We start from the raw sequence: 13,768 nt of genomic DNA on the forward strand, positions 1-13,768 counted from the left end.
TGAGTTAGGTTTTCTAGATATACAGAGATATATTTGAGATAGATATGCATTCTTTATACCTTTCAAAGACCTACAGAATATGGCATTTAAAATGGTTTAGGGTTTTTCTTGACAGTAAGACATAAATGCTCCTGGCAACAACACCTGGTCAGAAAGGAAGATGGACATTGAAGACACTCGTTATGGAGTTTACTTCCAATATGGCAAGACTAGCCATTTGGACAAGATACTGCTCTTGTCTGGACTGTTTGACTTTATGCTGTATAAACCAGACATGCAGGACCCACAGAAAAGTAACTGCTGATACAAGATGGACATTGCTACAGAGTTCCTGCTTCATGGAAGAGTCTGCCAGACATTCTGCAGGACACAAAGGAAAGTGACTGACAAACTGCCAATACAAGAAGACAGTTTAAAGTTTCCTGCTTTGCTGAAGATTCTGCTAGACACACTATGGCCTATGGGCTGAAAATGGAAGATTACAGAACTTCAGGTGACTGACAAGGCGAGATGCCTGTCATTTCTACAGTTTATATACTATCCTTCTGTGGTCTTTGAAGGAGTTGAAGACAGATAGTTATGGTTATAGTTTTCCTTAGTTAGGCTTAAAGATAAGTTACATATAGGAGTTTAGACTCACAAATATAGGATAGATGACAGACAGAATAGTTTCTTAAATCTTGCTAAATGTTAATGGACTAAATAGTGTTAACTGTGATTCTTATTTGGTAACTGTTATATGATATATTTTGCTATGTTAAGGTTAAAACCCTTCTTTTTATTTAGACAGAAAAGAGGAGATGATGGGAGATGTCATTCTGTATGTTTCTTATACTGGTTAATGAATAAAGCACTGTTGGCCAATAGGAAAGGAAGATAGGTGGGACTAGGAGACAAGGAGGAAAGGGGAAGTAGTAAGGAGGAGTCAGGATGGAGAGTCTGGAGAAAGCAGAATGCCAGCCAACTTCCCGGTAAGAGAAGACCACGTGAAAATACATAGATCAGCAGAAATCGGTTAATACTTAACACAGAGCTAGCCGATAAGAAACTAGTACCAGGCCAACAGAATTATATCTAATACAGAGTCTCTGTGCGTTATTTGGGGCTGGCGTAGTGGCGGGACCAGACCAGCGGCAGGAGGAAAAAAATCTTACTCCTTACAAGCCTGTCTAAATGTTCTCTTCTGAAGGTCCCCACCATGAAGAAACCCAAGACTAGCACATATCCTGTAGGTGGTCTCTGGACCCCAGACCTCAGGGTTAGTCTCTGCTATATTCCCAGTTCTTCCAATGAAGCCTGGTACACAGTAGAAGCTCAATAAATGCAGTGAAGTCAGGTAAACCCAGATCTCTGCAAAGGCTTAGCCTTCCTCATTGTCCTTACAGACCTGAGATATATGATGGGAAGCTGAGGTCAAGAGTGAAGGTGCCCAGGTCTACCTGGCAAGAGACAGAGGGGTAAGCGGGTTTGGTGCTTCCAGCGTGACTGTGTCCCTGAGATGGTCTGAGGTACAGTCCCCAATGATGTGTGTTCAGCCTGGCTGGGGCCAGATGAACTAGTAGGAAGATGTTGGGCAAGTCTGAGCGTATAAAATGATTTTCTGAGCTTTCATGAGCAGCCATCTTGGGAACAAGGGACAGTTGAATTGCCTTCCCTATTTCCCAGAAGCGCCTGCTCTACCTCCTGACCACAGACCACAACCCTGTTCTTACTTTTGTGGCTGGACCGTTGGTGAGGGTGCCTCTTGCACCTGCAGACTCTGCCAGGGAGACACCATCCTGCAGCAGCCATGGTGCCCAGAGCTGGACACTGGGGCTGCCTTGTGTTGGAAGTGACAGCTGCCCTGATCCAGCTCATCCCCTCTGGTGAGAACTTCAAACTGTCACTAAATCCTACCCAAAATGACCTCAGGTGACTACAGGCTCCTAGGTAGGACCCACATCTAGCCTAACTGCTGCTCCAGGAACGGTGGCTGTGGGTGGAGCATGAGGTTCCTGGCAGGGATCTCAGCCATCCTCGGTACAGGGTTGTGAGCTCTGGGTCCCCTTAGTCTTTCTTCTGTTTTTATTTTTACATGTATGAGTGTTTTGCTTCTATGTCTTATGCATGCAGTCCCTGAGGAGGCCAGGAGAGAATGCCCTGGAACTGGAGTTACAGATGATTGTGAGCGACCATTGCACGTGTTGGGAATTGAACCTGAGTCCCAAAACCAGCCAGGGTTTTTAAATGATGGACCATTTTTCCAAGTCTCTCTTTTTTTTTTTTTTTTTTTTTTTTATGTATTAGGTAATGTTCGGTCTGCATGTATCCCTGCAGGCCTGAAGAGGGCACCAGATCTCATTACAGGTGGTTGTGAGCCACCATGTGTTTGCTGGGAATTAATCTCAGGACCTCTGGAAGAACAGACAATGCTCTCAACGGCTGAACCATCTCTCCAGCCCTGCCAAGTCTCCTATTTTTAAAATTACCTTTATTTATTTTGATGGGTCACATGTCTAAGGTGCTTCTGACAGCTAGTGGCAAACTTGCTGGGGTTGGTTCTGCCCTTCCACCATATGAGTCCCTGGGATTGAACTCAGGTTGTCAAGGTTGGTAGCAAGTACCTTTGCCTGTTGAGCCATCTCAGTGACCAAAGGTTCTCCTATTCTTGTTCTCTCTCCTGTCTGTCTGTCTGTCTGTCTGTCTACCCATCCGTATTTATTTATTTATTTATTTATTTATTTGTCATTGTTTGTTTGTTTTTTTTTTTTTTCAGTTTTTGTGGTTTTATTTAAACACAAATAAAACACGTACACCAGCCATCTACTCATCATTGTTTGTTTTTTGAGACAGGGTTTCTCTGTAGCCCTGGCTGTCCTGGAAATCACCTTGTAGATCAGGTTAGCCTCAAACTCACAGATATCCCATCTCTACCTCTCCAGTGCTGGCTGGGATTAAAGGCCTGCTGTCCACCATCCAGCCTATCCATCTGTCTTAATGAAAGTAGGGTTTCATGTGGCTTGGGCACCTTGAAGTGATATGCAGCTGAGAATGACCCTTCTGCCTCAACCTTCAGAACCCCGGGATGATGGGTGAGCATCACCACACCCGGTCTGTGTGGTGCTGAGGCTGTTCAGGACAGTGTTCTACCCACTAAGCCACACCCATAACTCGCTCACTCTCTTTTATTTAGGGAAGGTCTCACTGTGTAGCCTTGGCTGCCCTGGAGCTCTCCCTGTGGACCAGGCTGGCCTTCAGCTGACAGATGTCTGCCTGCCTGTGCTCCTGAATGCTTCTGTTCACCCCTGTCCTCTCAGCCCATCTTCTGGCCCAGCTCCCTGCCAGGGCTGACCTCCAGTGGCCCTTCTTCCTGTCCTGGTCTCTCACGTAGCCACACCTATCCCAGGTTGCTGTGGATCCCTGATTACTGGGGGCCATGAAGTGACACCACATTCCCGGCCCTACATGGTCTCTGTGAGCTTCGAGGGCCGTCACCACTGCGGAGGCTTTCTGCTCCATGTGCACTGGGTGGTGTCAGCTGCACACTGCTTCAATGACAGGTGACATGCTTCAGGCCACTGAGGGATAGAGGCCATCAGGAAGCTAGGATGTGACACAGACAGGACCATCCCTCCCCCAGGGTACTTCTGAGGATAACAATCAAATATAATAACTATGATCACCTCCAACACAAATGTGTGTTATTGTTACCACTCATGTTACTGCTCAGAACGACAGCTCTGTCTGGAAATTCCAATTAGCCAGAAGGCTAGAAGGCTGAGTCAGGACAGGAACTGTCTCAAATAAAAATAAGTAAATAAATAAATAGTTTAGGGTTGAATAGTAAAGTCCCTCCTAGTTTCCCTCAGGGAAGGGTTAGTGGCACAGCCACGAGTAGAACACTTGTCTAGCAAGAAGCTTGAGGCTTTCAGTTCATACTTAGCACTACAAAATAACGTCATGGAAGTTAGAATGTATTTTTATAGCTCCTTAAATTAATATTGCAAGGACTGGAGCACTGTGGTAATAGAGAAGGGCTGGGAACCTGGAGACAGTGAGGGGCTGCACGGGCTCATGCGTGGAGCACTCCTGCTGATCTCAGCCTTATCTCCTGCAGGGATCCCTCCACTGGCCTGCTGGTGCTTGGGGCCCATGCACTGCTCAAGCCAGAGCCCACTCGACAGGTATTCAGTATTGCAGCTGTTGTCCGGCATCCCAGTTACCAGCCTACCACACAGGCCAATGACATCTGCCTATTAAGGGTAAGCCACAGGAGGGTCCAGGCCCACTTGACTTCTGGGTTTATTTATTTAATTTTCTTATGGTTGGAGATGACCTCTTTTCTTTTCGAGACAGGATTTCTCTGTGTAGTCCTGGCTGTACTGGAACTCAGTATATAGACCAGACTGGCCTGGAGCAGATCCGCCTGCCTCCACCTCTTATGTGCTGGGGTTAAAGGAGTGCGCCACACCTAGCCTGAACCCTTTCCTTGCACACTATGAAAGGGCTTTGCCACTAGTTCATGCCTTGGATCCTGGAATTCTGTTTGAAAATGGCTGGCAGGACCTTGGACTCCTGGACCCTGTCATACACCTCCACTGCCCAGAACCCTCCAGGACTCCCACCTCAGGGTCGTTTCTCGAGGGAGTGTCTCAAAGCTGTCGTACAGACACTCTGACAAGCCCTCTGAGTGCTGTGGACTTCAGGTCACAGCAGTTTCTTAGGACACAAAGGAGGAATGAAGGTTTCTGCTGCCAGAGTCCAGGGTGAGTCTCCCTGGAGTCGCATCTACTACAGGTGGAGACAGTGCAGCTAGGAATAACTGGCCAGTGGGGAAAGGTGAGGCTGCATGGACTCATCCTTCTCCAGAGTCTGCTCCCTTCAGAGTCCTCTCCCTTCAGCTGAGTGGCAGGAGACTTGCAGAGGCCCCAGGCAGTCTCACAGGTGGTGGGATGTCAGTTAATAAACTGCTGAGACTTGGGGAGGTTCCGGAAGGGTGAGGCTGAATGGGAAGTTCCTTCCAGCTGGAGAGCCCTCAGAGGGATTGGAATGGTAGGCCAGGAGTCTTCATCCTGAGGACATTGGGAGTTAGAGGACTAAGGAGTGGGGGCAACGGCCTAGAGGTGGTGGTGCACGCCTTTAACCCCAGCACTCAGGAGACAGAGGCAGGCGGATCTCTGTGAGTTCGGTCTACAAGAGCGAGTTCCAGGACAGGCTCCAAAACAATACAGAGAAACCCTGTCTCGAAAACAAAAAGGAGTGGTGTCAAGCTGAGAGGCGCTGTGGGGAGGTCCTCTCTGGCCCAGGGTGGAGCACCTGAAGGGCAGGAGGGGACGGTCTGATGGTGGGGGAGCCACAGCTGCTACTGATTCTTGACACAGTCTACTCTTTGGTGTTCCTGGGGGGGCACTAAGGTGGGAGAAGATGAGAGGAGCAAGTGGTACTGAATCCAGCCTTCCTCCCTTAGCTGAATGGCTCAGCTGTCTTGGGCCCTGCTGTGCAGGTATTGGGATTGCCACGGAGAGGTGCCAGGCCACCCTTGGCCGGGAGGCGTTGCCGTGTATCCGGCTGGGGCTTTGTGTCTGACTTTGAGGAGCCTCCACCAGGGCTGATGGAAGCTGAGGTACAAGTACTGGACCTGAATGTCTGCAACAGCTCCTGGCAGGGCCAGCTGAGTCCTGCCACGCTCTGCACCCGCAGTGGGGACCACAAGTGGCGTGGTTTCTGTTCGGTATGATGGCTTGCTGTATGAGGAAACTGAGGTCCACAAGTGTGGTCCGGGCTGGGCGTGGGTTACCTTTGAGGACTGAGTCCCACTAATGTAGAGAAATGAGGACCAGGAAGGTGAGAGTGGCTGAGAGTCATACAGAATCCACTCATATCTGCAGGCTGTGCCTGCACAAACATGCCCTGGACTGTGTACAGAAAAATACATGAAGCAACCAGGCATTGGTGGTGCATGTCTTTAATCCCAGCACTCGGGAGGCAGAGGCAGGCAGATCTTTGTGAGTTCAAGGCCAGCCTGATCTGCAGAGTGAGTTCTAGGACAGCCTTCAAAGCAATACAGAGAAACCCTGTCTTGGAAAACCAAAATCAAAACCAAACCCAACCAAACCAACCAACCAACCAATCAAACAAACAAACAAACAAAAATATGAAGCAGACACTACCTCGGAAACTTGGGCTGATTCTTCAGTGAGTTAGGGATTAGCTGGGACACCGAAGAGAGAGCCTGGGAGTGGAGACTCACAGGAAACCTCAGCCTTTCGGTAGATGTATCAGAGGGCTGCTGCACACAGCTGTGTTGCTCAAAGAGAGCACAGACATGGCTGTGTCTGACAGAGTCCTCTGGGAACACAAGAGCCCAAGAGCAACATCTAACTTCAGTTTCTTTTTCACTCCAGGCAGACTCTGGGGGACCCTTGGTATGTGGGAGCCGGGCCCACGGCCTTGTCTCCTTCTCAGGCCTTTGGTGTGGTGACCCTAAGACCCCAGATGTCTACACTCAAGTGTCCGCATTTGTGGCCTGGATGTGGGATGTGGTTTGGAGAAGTTCTTTCCCTGGTTCTTCGGGATGCTCAGTGAGCAATGTTACAATCTCAGCCCCCTACTGGGGCAGAGATGAATGACAGTCTGTGCCCATTGGCTCAAATCTGGAGTATCCCATGGCTTGGCTGGAGAACCCTGAGAACTTGGGGCTTGGGCTGCAGGCATACATAGTAAATAAACAGTGGTACTGAAGATACATAGCTTATGGCTTAATGTGTGGTTAGTAATGGGACCCATTAACTCACACACTCGCCCTCCTGAGACATCCACTCCCACACCACAGGTGCCTCCAGGGTCTCTGAACCTGCTTTGTCCCCTTATGGATTGCAGACTAACACAAATAACACACAGACAGGGGACTAATATATACAGCGAAGACAAAATAAAAATAACAAATAACAAAAATGGTATCACTCTATTCTTGGAACCTAATTGCAGATTAGCCTAGCCTCCTATGCTAAGGTTGCCTCAGCATAGAAATTGTCTTATCAACCATTATTCCTCCATTGACTTCAAACCTTTGCTCCTGAGCCATCTTGTCCCTGTACCTTCAGGACCCCAGAAGGGCCCACTTTTCTTCCCTCCTCTTGCCTCCATGCTCCCCAGGGACCCATGAGCATGTACCACACATTTCTGGAAGATTTCATGGTTTGTTCCACAGGCTCAATGAAAAAAGGCAGGGTGGAGGCTGGTAACCCTGGAAGGTTGGTTTTTTTTTTTTTTTTTTTTTTTTTAAACTGACTTTTATTTCTTTGGTGAGGCAGAAGACCATGGTGGGACTTGCTGCCTAGGCAGCCTATTAAGAACACTTTTGGGGACATTATAAGAAAGGCACAGCTCGGAAGGCAGAGGCAGGTGGATCTATGTGAGTTCGAAGCCAGCCTGGTCTACAGAGCAAGTTCCAGGACAGGCTTCTAAACAATACAGAGAGAGAAACCATGTCTCAAAAACCAAAAAAAAAAAAAAAAAAAAAACACAAAACAAAACAAAAACAAAAACAAAAAAAAGAAAAAGAAAAAAATGCACACCTAAGGACTCAAGGGAGGATGATAGAAAAGACCCTGGAAACTCCTTGCCCACCAAATGGTGGACTGTGCACCCTCCTATGGTCCTCTGTTTGTGATCTAACATTTTGTCTCCCTTTTTACGTTTTTTTAGAGATAAGGTCTCAGGTAGCCTAGGCTGGTCTTGAACTCACTATACAGTCAAGGATGACCTTGAACTCCTTTCTGATCCTCCTGCCTCTAGGAGTGCTGGGACAACAGGCATGTGCCAACACATCTGTTGTATGTGGTGCTGGGGATGGAGCCCAGAGCTATGTTAATGCTAGGCAAACATTCAAATTACTGAATTACAGCTCCCCATTCTTTTTGGTCTTCTTGAAGGCACATGTGGGTAATTTTGAGTAGCAGCTGTCAGAGTGAAGGGTCACGCCCCAAAGAGCACCTGGCTGGTCATACCTGTTGCTGCAGGGCATGCTGATGAGTGGGGCTGGCTGGGAACTGGGAAAAAGCTGATTCTGGTGCCCCAAGAACAGGGAAGTAGGCACTAGGGTGACTCTGGGGTGCTCTGGGCACAGTGCTTCTGGTGTCCACAGGCTACCCTGGGCCTGCCATTCAGCCAGGGTCCCACCCTGAGTGGAGTGAACAGAGAGAAACCATTGTTTCTCTGGGTTGACCCTGAATGTCCCTGGTCTAAGGCCGGGAGGCCCCGTGTGAACAGCAGTTAAGGAGGACATACTACCACAGCCTGTCTGGAAAGCAGGCAGAGAGATCAAGGCAGAGGTCTCCATGAAGCTGCCCTTCCAAGGCAGCAGGTGTCTGGGGTCCTAACTTGATCCCAGTACTGGGTGATGGCACATACCAACTCTTATAAAATCTCCCTTCAGTCTTTGTGATATGTGCTCAGGATCCTAGAGGATCCGAAAGTGGTTCCAGGCCAGGTTTGGGGAATGTCCACGTGACATAAATTAGAATCTTTTCTGTGACAATAAATAAAATTGGGATGGCCTCAAATACCAGGCCCAGCTGCTGCAGCTCACAGGAAGTTCTCTTCCTCCTCTGGTGGTACTTTGGGGGCACCTGCAGGGATGGAGGAAACGGGCAAGAGTGAGCTCATGAACTGTCCCTTGGTGAACCGATGCCCAGACCCACTCGAGTCTCACCTGTGCAGATACCCGGGTGGCGAACCCCAATGGAGCGGCCCAGGAAGCAGGTAGCCTGGCGCAGGTGACACGAGGAGATATAGGTAACGTTGTTGTTGCCACAGAGCTCCTGGCCGGGTCTGGAAGGCACCGGGCAGGGCGCGGCACGACACACCACGCAATGTGCGCTGCCAGTCTGGTCCACAAGGCATGTCTGGGGGCGCGGGCACACTACGTGAGTGCAGGACTCTATGGGCACCAGAGAGGGCAGGTCAGGCACTGGATGGTGTCTCTTCCCCGTGAGTCCATCTACCCTGAGACTAGGACTCCACCTGAAAGCCCCATTCTTGGAAATAAATGCATCGCCACTCTTTAAAGCCCGCCCTAGAACACTAGCTCCAACCTGTCAAGACCCATCCCCCAGAAGGCAATCCCCACCCCCGGCTCTCTTAAGCCCCACCCTAAAACGCGAGACCCCTCCCACCTCCGTCAAGCTCCGCCCCCAGGACAACAGCCCCACCCACTCAGTCATCAAAACCCTGCCCCATTCTACCAAGCTCCACCCATAAGGTTGCCTTCAGGACTACACCCACGTTTCCCCTCCCAGCCCATCGCAAGCCTCTTCCCGTGGCTGAGCAGCTTCTCCTGCGCGTCAGCACTTGTAAGGGCACGCTGGCCCGCAGGGCTGCGGAACGTTACGTGCTGCAGCGCACAGCCCTGCCCCCGGACACGCCCGAGAGTTGTATAAGTTATCCCCGGGCTCGAGCTCAATCTCTGAAGCCCGCGACTTTGGCATCCACCTGACCTGACCCAGTCTTGCATAGCCCTTCCCCTCCCTCAGACCCCGCCTCCTAGCGATGGCAACCAGCCTTATCCGTACAGTGAGACCGACATGGCACCGCCCCTACAGAACCTAATGACCAACGTTTGGTCAGGATTTTGTGCAGGTCACGCCCCTCCCAAGCCATGCCCTTTCGTGGGACCGTCTCTCTCCAGGCCGCGATACTTCAGACTCCGCCCTTGCGTGACCACACCTCCCTTAGGCCCCGCCCCTCTAGACTCCACCCCTCATCCTGCCCTACCTTTTCCCGGACCCGCATCTCTCGGTCCCGCGGGTCCCTCCCTGGCCTCATCCATGGCCCCGCCCCTCCACGGCCACGGCCCTTACTTTGGCAGCGGCCTCGGTACATAACACGCAGGTCTGGGTGCCCGCGGCAGCGCGCGACGCGCAGCTCGCACTCGTCTCGGTAGGTGGCGCCATCAGAGCCGCAGACCTGCAAGCCCGCGGGAAGCCCCTCGCAGTCTGGTGCGCATTCACAGTGTGGACGGCCCACCACCATGCGGCACACCTTGCTGGGCCCGCACTCCACTCCGTCGCAGGAATCTGGGGACAGAGGACGCGTGTAGGTGGGGTTCCCACATGCCACTGGAGTCCAGGAACACCCTAATGCACAACTACTGAGTGCCTGTGCCTTGACGTCCCACTAGGACCTGCTCAAAGAGGCACAGGGGAGGGGTTCACTCTGCACATCCTCAGGTCTCAGGTGGAGGCTTGGCTAGACAAAGTCTTGTGTTAGGGTTTTGTTCTCTTGAGACGGGGTCTCCTGTAGCCCAGGCTGGCCTTGAACTGATCCTCCTGCTTCTAGATCCCAAGTGCTGGGAATCCCAGACTGCATCACTGCTCCTGGCCACGTGTCCCTTTTAATATGTTGTTCAGTCACCATTTTACAGATGGGGAAACTGAGACCGCTACAGCTCTGAGTACAAGAGGACCCTCAAAACATCCTAGCTTGAGAATTTCATGCTAGACTCAGACTGAACACCCTCCCTCTCCTCTCCCAGTTCAATTGCTTTGTGGGTCTGGAGACCCTAAACTCTCTGGCCTCGGTTTCTCGGTGTTCCCACACTACAGAGTTAACCTGGGCACCCCCACAGACAGACCAGGGGTGCCCTCCAATCAATGCTTCCTTCAAGAGAGAAGGTCTCTGGACTGTCATTCTGTTCTCAGCAGGGATTATAGGGGTGCACTTCTCAGAATAAAGTACATACTTCAAGTATATACAACATTTAAAATTGCTTGTATTGGGGATTTGTGTGGGTGACAATGGGGACAGTTGTCTGGGTGTCAGGGCAGGATTTAGGGCTAAGTTAAACTCCACCAGGTGAGGTAGGGTGCAGGCTAGGGGCTCTACATGAAGAAACCAGGGGGCTTGAACCTTTGCAAGCTGTGGCCCTGGGGTGCCCATGACTGCTCTCTGAGGTCAGGGTCCCCTCCCCAGCCTCCTATCCACTCTGGGTCTTGTCCACCATCAGGACCCCCACTCCTTACCTTTGCATGGGAGGCAGTGGACAAGCCCCAGGAACCCCAGCAGGCTGATTTTATTGCCTGGGTAAGTGAAATTGGACCAGGCTGTATTGATGTTGCTGGAAGCACAGCACTCCTCACGGCTGACATCAGTCTTCAACACCAGACTGCAGGTGGCCTCTCTGTCCTGCTGGAGCCAGCACACACCACCTATGGGGAGGAGGAGGAGAAAGAGGAGGAGGAGAGTAACTCCAGACCACCATCTCTACCTATGAATTTGTGTAGCAAATTTGTAACCAACACCCAACACCCCAGGTCTAATGACCCCTCCAATTGAGAGATATCCATAGCCATCATGGATGTCCTGTCCCCTACTCAGGAAGATGGGACAGAAAGTCACAGTTATGGTCTTGACTCTACTCTGTGGGGAGCCCTCCTCCTCTGAGCCGCACCCCAGTGCTTCACCACCAGCTCCTGCCCGGCCTCCGGGCCTGAGAACTGGCATCCTGCCCAGCCCCTTCAAATGCCAGGCCCTCAGCATGTGAGGGTCTGTGGGCCTGCACTGGCTTCCCGCCTCTGCCCTCTGTCTAGACAGTGCCCAGGGCAGCTGAGCCCCCGGCCTGCAGCCCCCCCTCGCCTAACCCGCCTCTTACTCACTCCAACTGGGGAACATTCCCTCTGCGTGAGCTCACTCCCCTGGGATGGGACGGGGGACGCGGCCCTAGGGGAGGGGGCTCTGCTCCCTTAGAGGCCAGCAACCCTGCAGGGCGAGCAGGGTAGAGGCTGGACCGCAGAACCCTGGGCTTTTTTCACCCTTAAATGGGGGACAGCCGCATCCCCTGTATGGGAACTCATTCGTGCTCAGGAGACACTACTGACCACTTTCCACGAAGTGAGCTCCGGCACCTCAGCAAACACTTTTCAAAAAGGGAAACTGAGGCTAGAGCTCTTCCAGCCAGATGCAGGTACACCATTCCAACAGATACATTCCATCTAAGGAATCCTGAAACCCTCCACTCAGGTGGCATTAGCAGGTCTAGCCACCCAGAGATGTCTCTCTGAAAGAGATGTCTCTCAAAAGGAGCCACCCACGGTGTCACTTACGAGGTTCATGAGCCTCAGTTTACCCATCCTGAAAACGGGGATGTTAAAAGTACCCACAAACTTTGGGTTCTGTGGACTCATAGGAAAGCAGGCAAACAGTAAGAGCTTGATAAATGTCAGACCTCTCTTGAGGCTGGAGAGGAGGAGTACTCCACTCGCCCACCCAGACAGATCGCACCCCAGACATCCCCCTGCCGCATTCCGCAGGCCACGTGGGTGGCCCGCTCGCCCGCCCCTTCCGCCCAGCCCCACTCACCGGGCGCTGAATCCCCCGAGCCCATCACGGCACCCACGGATCCCACCGCCCAGACCAGGGCTCCCCAAAGCAGCGGCCACAGTGCCCCAGGACGCATGATGAGTGTGGGCCAGCAGCGGGGACTCAGCGAGTGCGGGCGCCTCGGCCTATAAAAGCCCAAGGCGGGCGGGGCCGGCGGCGGGCGGGGCGGGGCACGGCGGGACGGACGTGTCCCCTAGGCGCAGGGCCCGGGCCTGCGCGGGGGTGGCCGCCGGGGACAGGCCCTGTCCCATCTGGGAACCAGACAGTTGCCTAGGAAGAATAGTCCACAGTGGGGTCAAGTCACAAACTGGCCCCGGGGGCAGGTTCTGGAAGGTGACTAAGGTGCATACTTCCAGGTGTCCGTGTTCCTTGGGGTCTCCACCTGGAGTATGTCTGGAAGTCTGGACTGGGTATAACAATGTGGTTGTCATCTGGTTTCTGTGGCCTCTGGCCTGACCTTCACACTGACAAGCCCCCAAAGTGGCAAAGTGTGTCCCTGAGCTGCTGCAAGCTGTTTAAAGGCTTGTATCGCTCGCTTTTCTAGTGGTTGGGTGGCTGAAGCAGGACTGGTGCAAGTTTCAGACCATTTGGGGCTTCAGCACACTAGAGCTCAATGGGTAGAGGGCTCATCCAGCATGCATGAGGTCCTGGGTTCCATGGGCATGATGGTGCACACCTGCCATTCCACCTAGGACCAAGGAGGTCAAGGCTGTTCTCAGCTACAAGAGGGAACTTCAGGCTAGTCTGGGCGACCTGAGGTCCTGTCTCAAAAAGGACAAACAAAACCCAGGGGTTAGAAGATGGTTCAGGAGTTAAAACTGCTACATAAACAGGAAGACCTGAGTTTAAAACTCCAGCACCCATGTAAAAAGCTGAGTGTGCAGGGCAAGAGGGCCTGTAATGCCAGAGCTGTGGGGAGTGGGGATAGGAGAGCTGCTGGGGCTTTCTGGCTGAGAGCCTAGCTCCAACTTCAGTGAGAGACTGTCTCAAAGGACTAAGGCTAAGAATGCTAAGCAAAAGACCTGATCTCCTCTAGCCTCGGTGAGTGCATACATGCATGCACATGGACCCCCACACACCCAAGAGAGAAATCATCTTGCAGGGAGGTACACCCCAGAATCCCAGCACTTAGAGGGCCACAAGTTCAAGTCCAAACTGGTCTACCTAGGGAGTTCAGGCCAGGGAGAGTCTGTCTAAAAACAGCCAGGATGGCTCAGCGGCCAAAAGTGGTGGCATGCATTCAAGAGGTGGAGGCAGGGGGATCTCTGTGAGTTTGAGGCCAGCCTGGGCTACAGAGCCAGATCCAGGCTAGCCAGAGCTTCATGGTGAAATCCTGCCTCAAAATAACCACAACAAAAAGATGGCTCAAAGGTCAAAGGTGCTTACAGCCAATCCTGAGGACCTGAGTTCA

General features: G+C 51.9%; 2 protein-coding genes across 2 annotated transcripts; one reads left to right on the forward strand and one right to left on the reverse strand.

Moving 5' to 3' along the window:
• The first annotated feature begins 1,789 nt into the window (after positions 1-1,789).
• On the forward strand, positions 1,790-6,762 carry Prss57 (serine protease 57). Its single transcript, XM_051177223.1, has 5 exons — positions 1,790-1,865; positions 3,332-3,539; positions 4,097-4,241; positions 5,447-5,710; positions 6,384-6,762. Exons 1-5 carry the CDS (start codon positions 1,790-1,792, stop codon positions 6,606-6,608), a joined length of 918 nt encoding a protein of 305 aa, XP_051033180.1. The 3' UTR covers positions 6,609-6,762.
• Positions 6,763-8,397: 1,635 nt separating this feature from the next.
• Positions 8,398-12,496, reverse strand: Fstl3 (follistatin like 3). Its single transcript, XM_051177453.1, has 5 exons — positions 12,337-12,496; positions 11,001-11,186; positions 9,840-10,055; positions 8,693-8,920; positions 8,398-8,609 (listed from the first exon to the last, which is right to left on the reverse strand). Exons 1-5 carry the CDS (start codon positions 12,431-12,433, stop codon positions 8,566-8,568), a joined length of 771 nt encoding a protein of 256 aa, XP_051033410.1. The 5' UTR covers positions 12,434-12,496; the 3' UTR covers positions 8,398-8,565.
• Between the last annotated feature and the right edge of the window lie 1,272 nt (positions 12,497-13,768).

Source organism: Phodopus roborovskii, unplaced genomic scaffold, assembly GCF_943737965.1.
Source record: "Phodopus roborovskii unplaced genomic scaffold, PHOROB, whole genome shotgun sequence".
NCBI classification, from domain to species: domain Eukaryota; kingdom Metazoa; phylum Chordata; class Mammalia; order Rodentia; family Cricetidae; genus Phodopus; species Phodopus roborovskii.

What these genes read in the sequence shown, in the direction of transcription:
- Fstl3 (XM_051177453.1), bottom strand. Translation starts at nt 12,433, where the DNA reads ATGCGTCCTGGGGCACTGTGGCCGCTGCTTTGGGGAGCCCTGGTCTGG. An exon ending in CTCGGGGGATTCAGCGCCCG is followed by an intron (nt 11,187 to 12,336) that starts GTGAGTGGGGCT and finishes TCCTCCCCATAG; the next exon opens with GTGGTGTGTGCTGGCTCCAG. An exon ending in CCACTGCCTCCCATGCAAAG is followed by an intron (nt 10,056 to 11,000) that starts GTAAGGAGTGGG and finishes CTCTGTCCCCAG; the next exon opens with ATTCCTGCGACGGAGTGGAG.
- Prss57 (XM_051177223.1), top strand. Translation starts at nt 1,790, where the DNA reads ATGGTGCCCAGAGCTGGACACTGGGGCTGCCTTGTGTTGGAAGTGACA. An exon ending in GATCCAGCTCATCCCCTCTG is followed by an intron (nt 1,866 to 3,331) that starts GTGAGAACTTCA and finishes GCCAGGGCTGAC; the next exon opens with CTCCAGTGGCCCTTCTTCCT. An exon ending in GCACACTGCTTCAATGACAG is followed by an intron (nt 3,540 to 4,096) that starts GTGACATGCTTC and finishes TATCTCCTGCAG; the next exon opens with GGATCCCTCCACTGGCCTGC.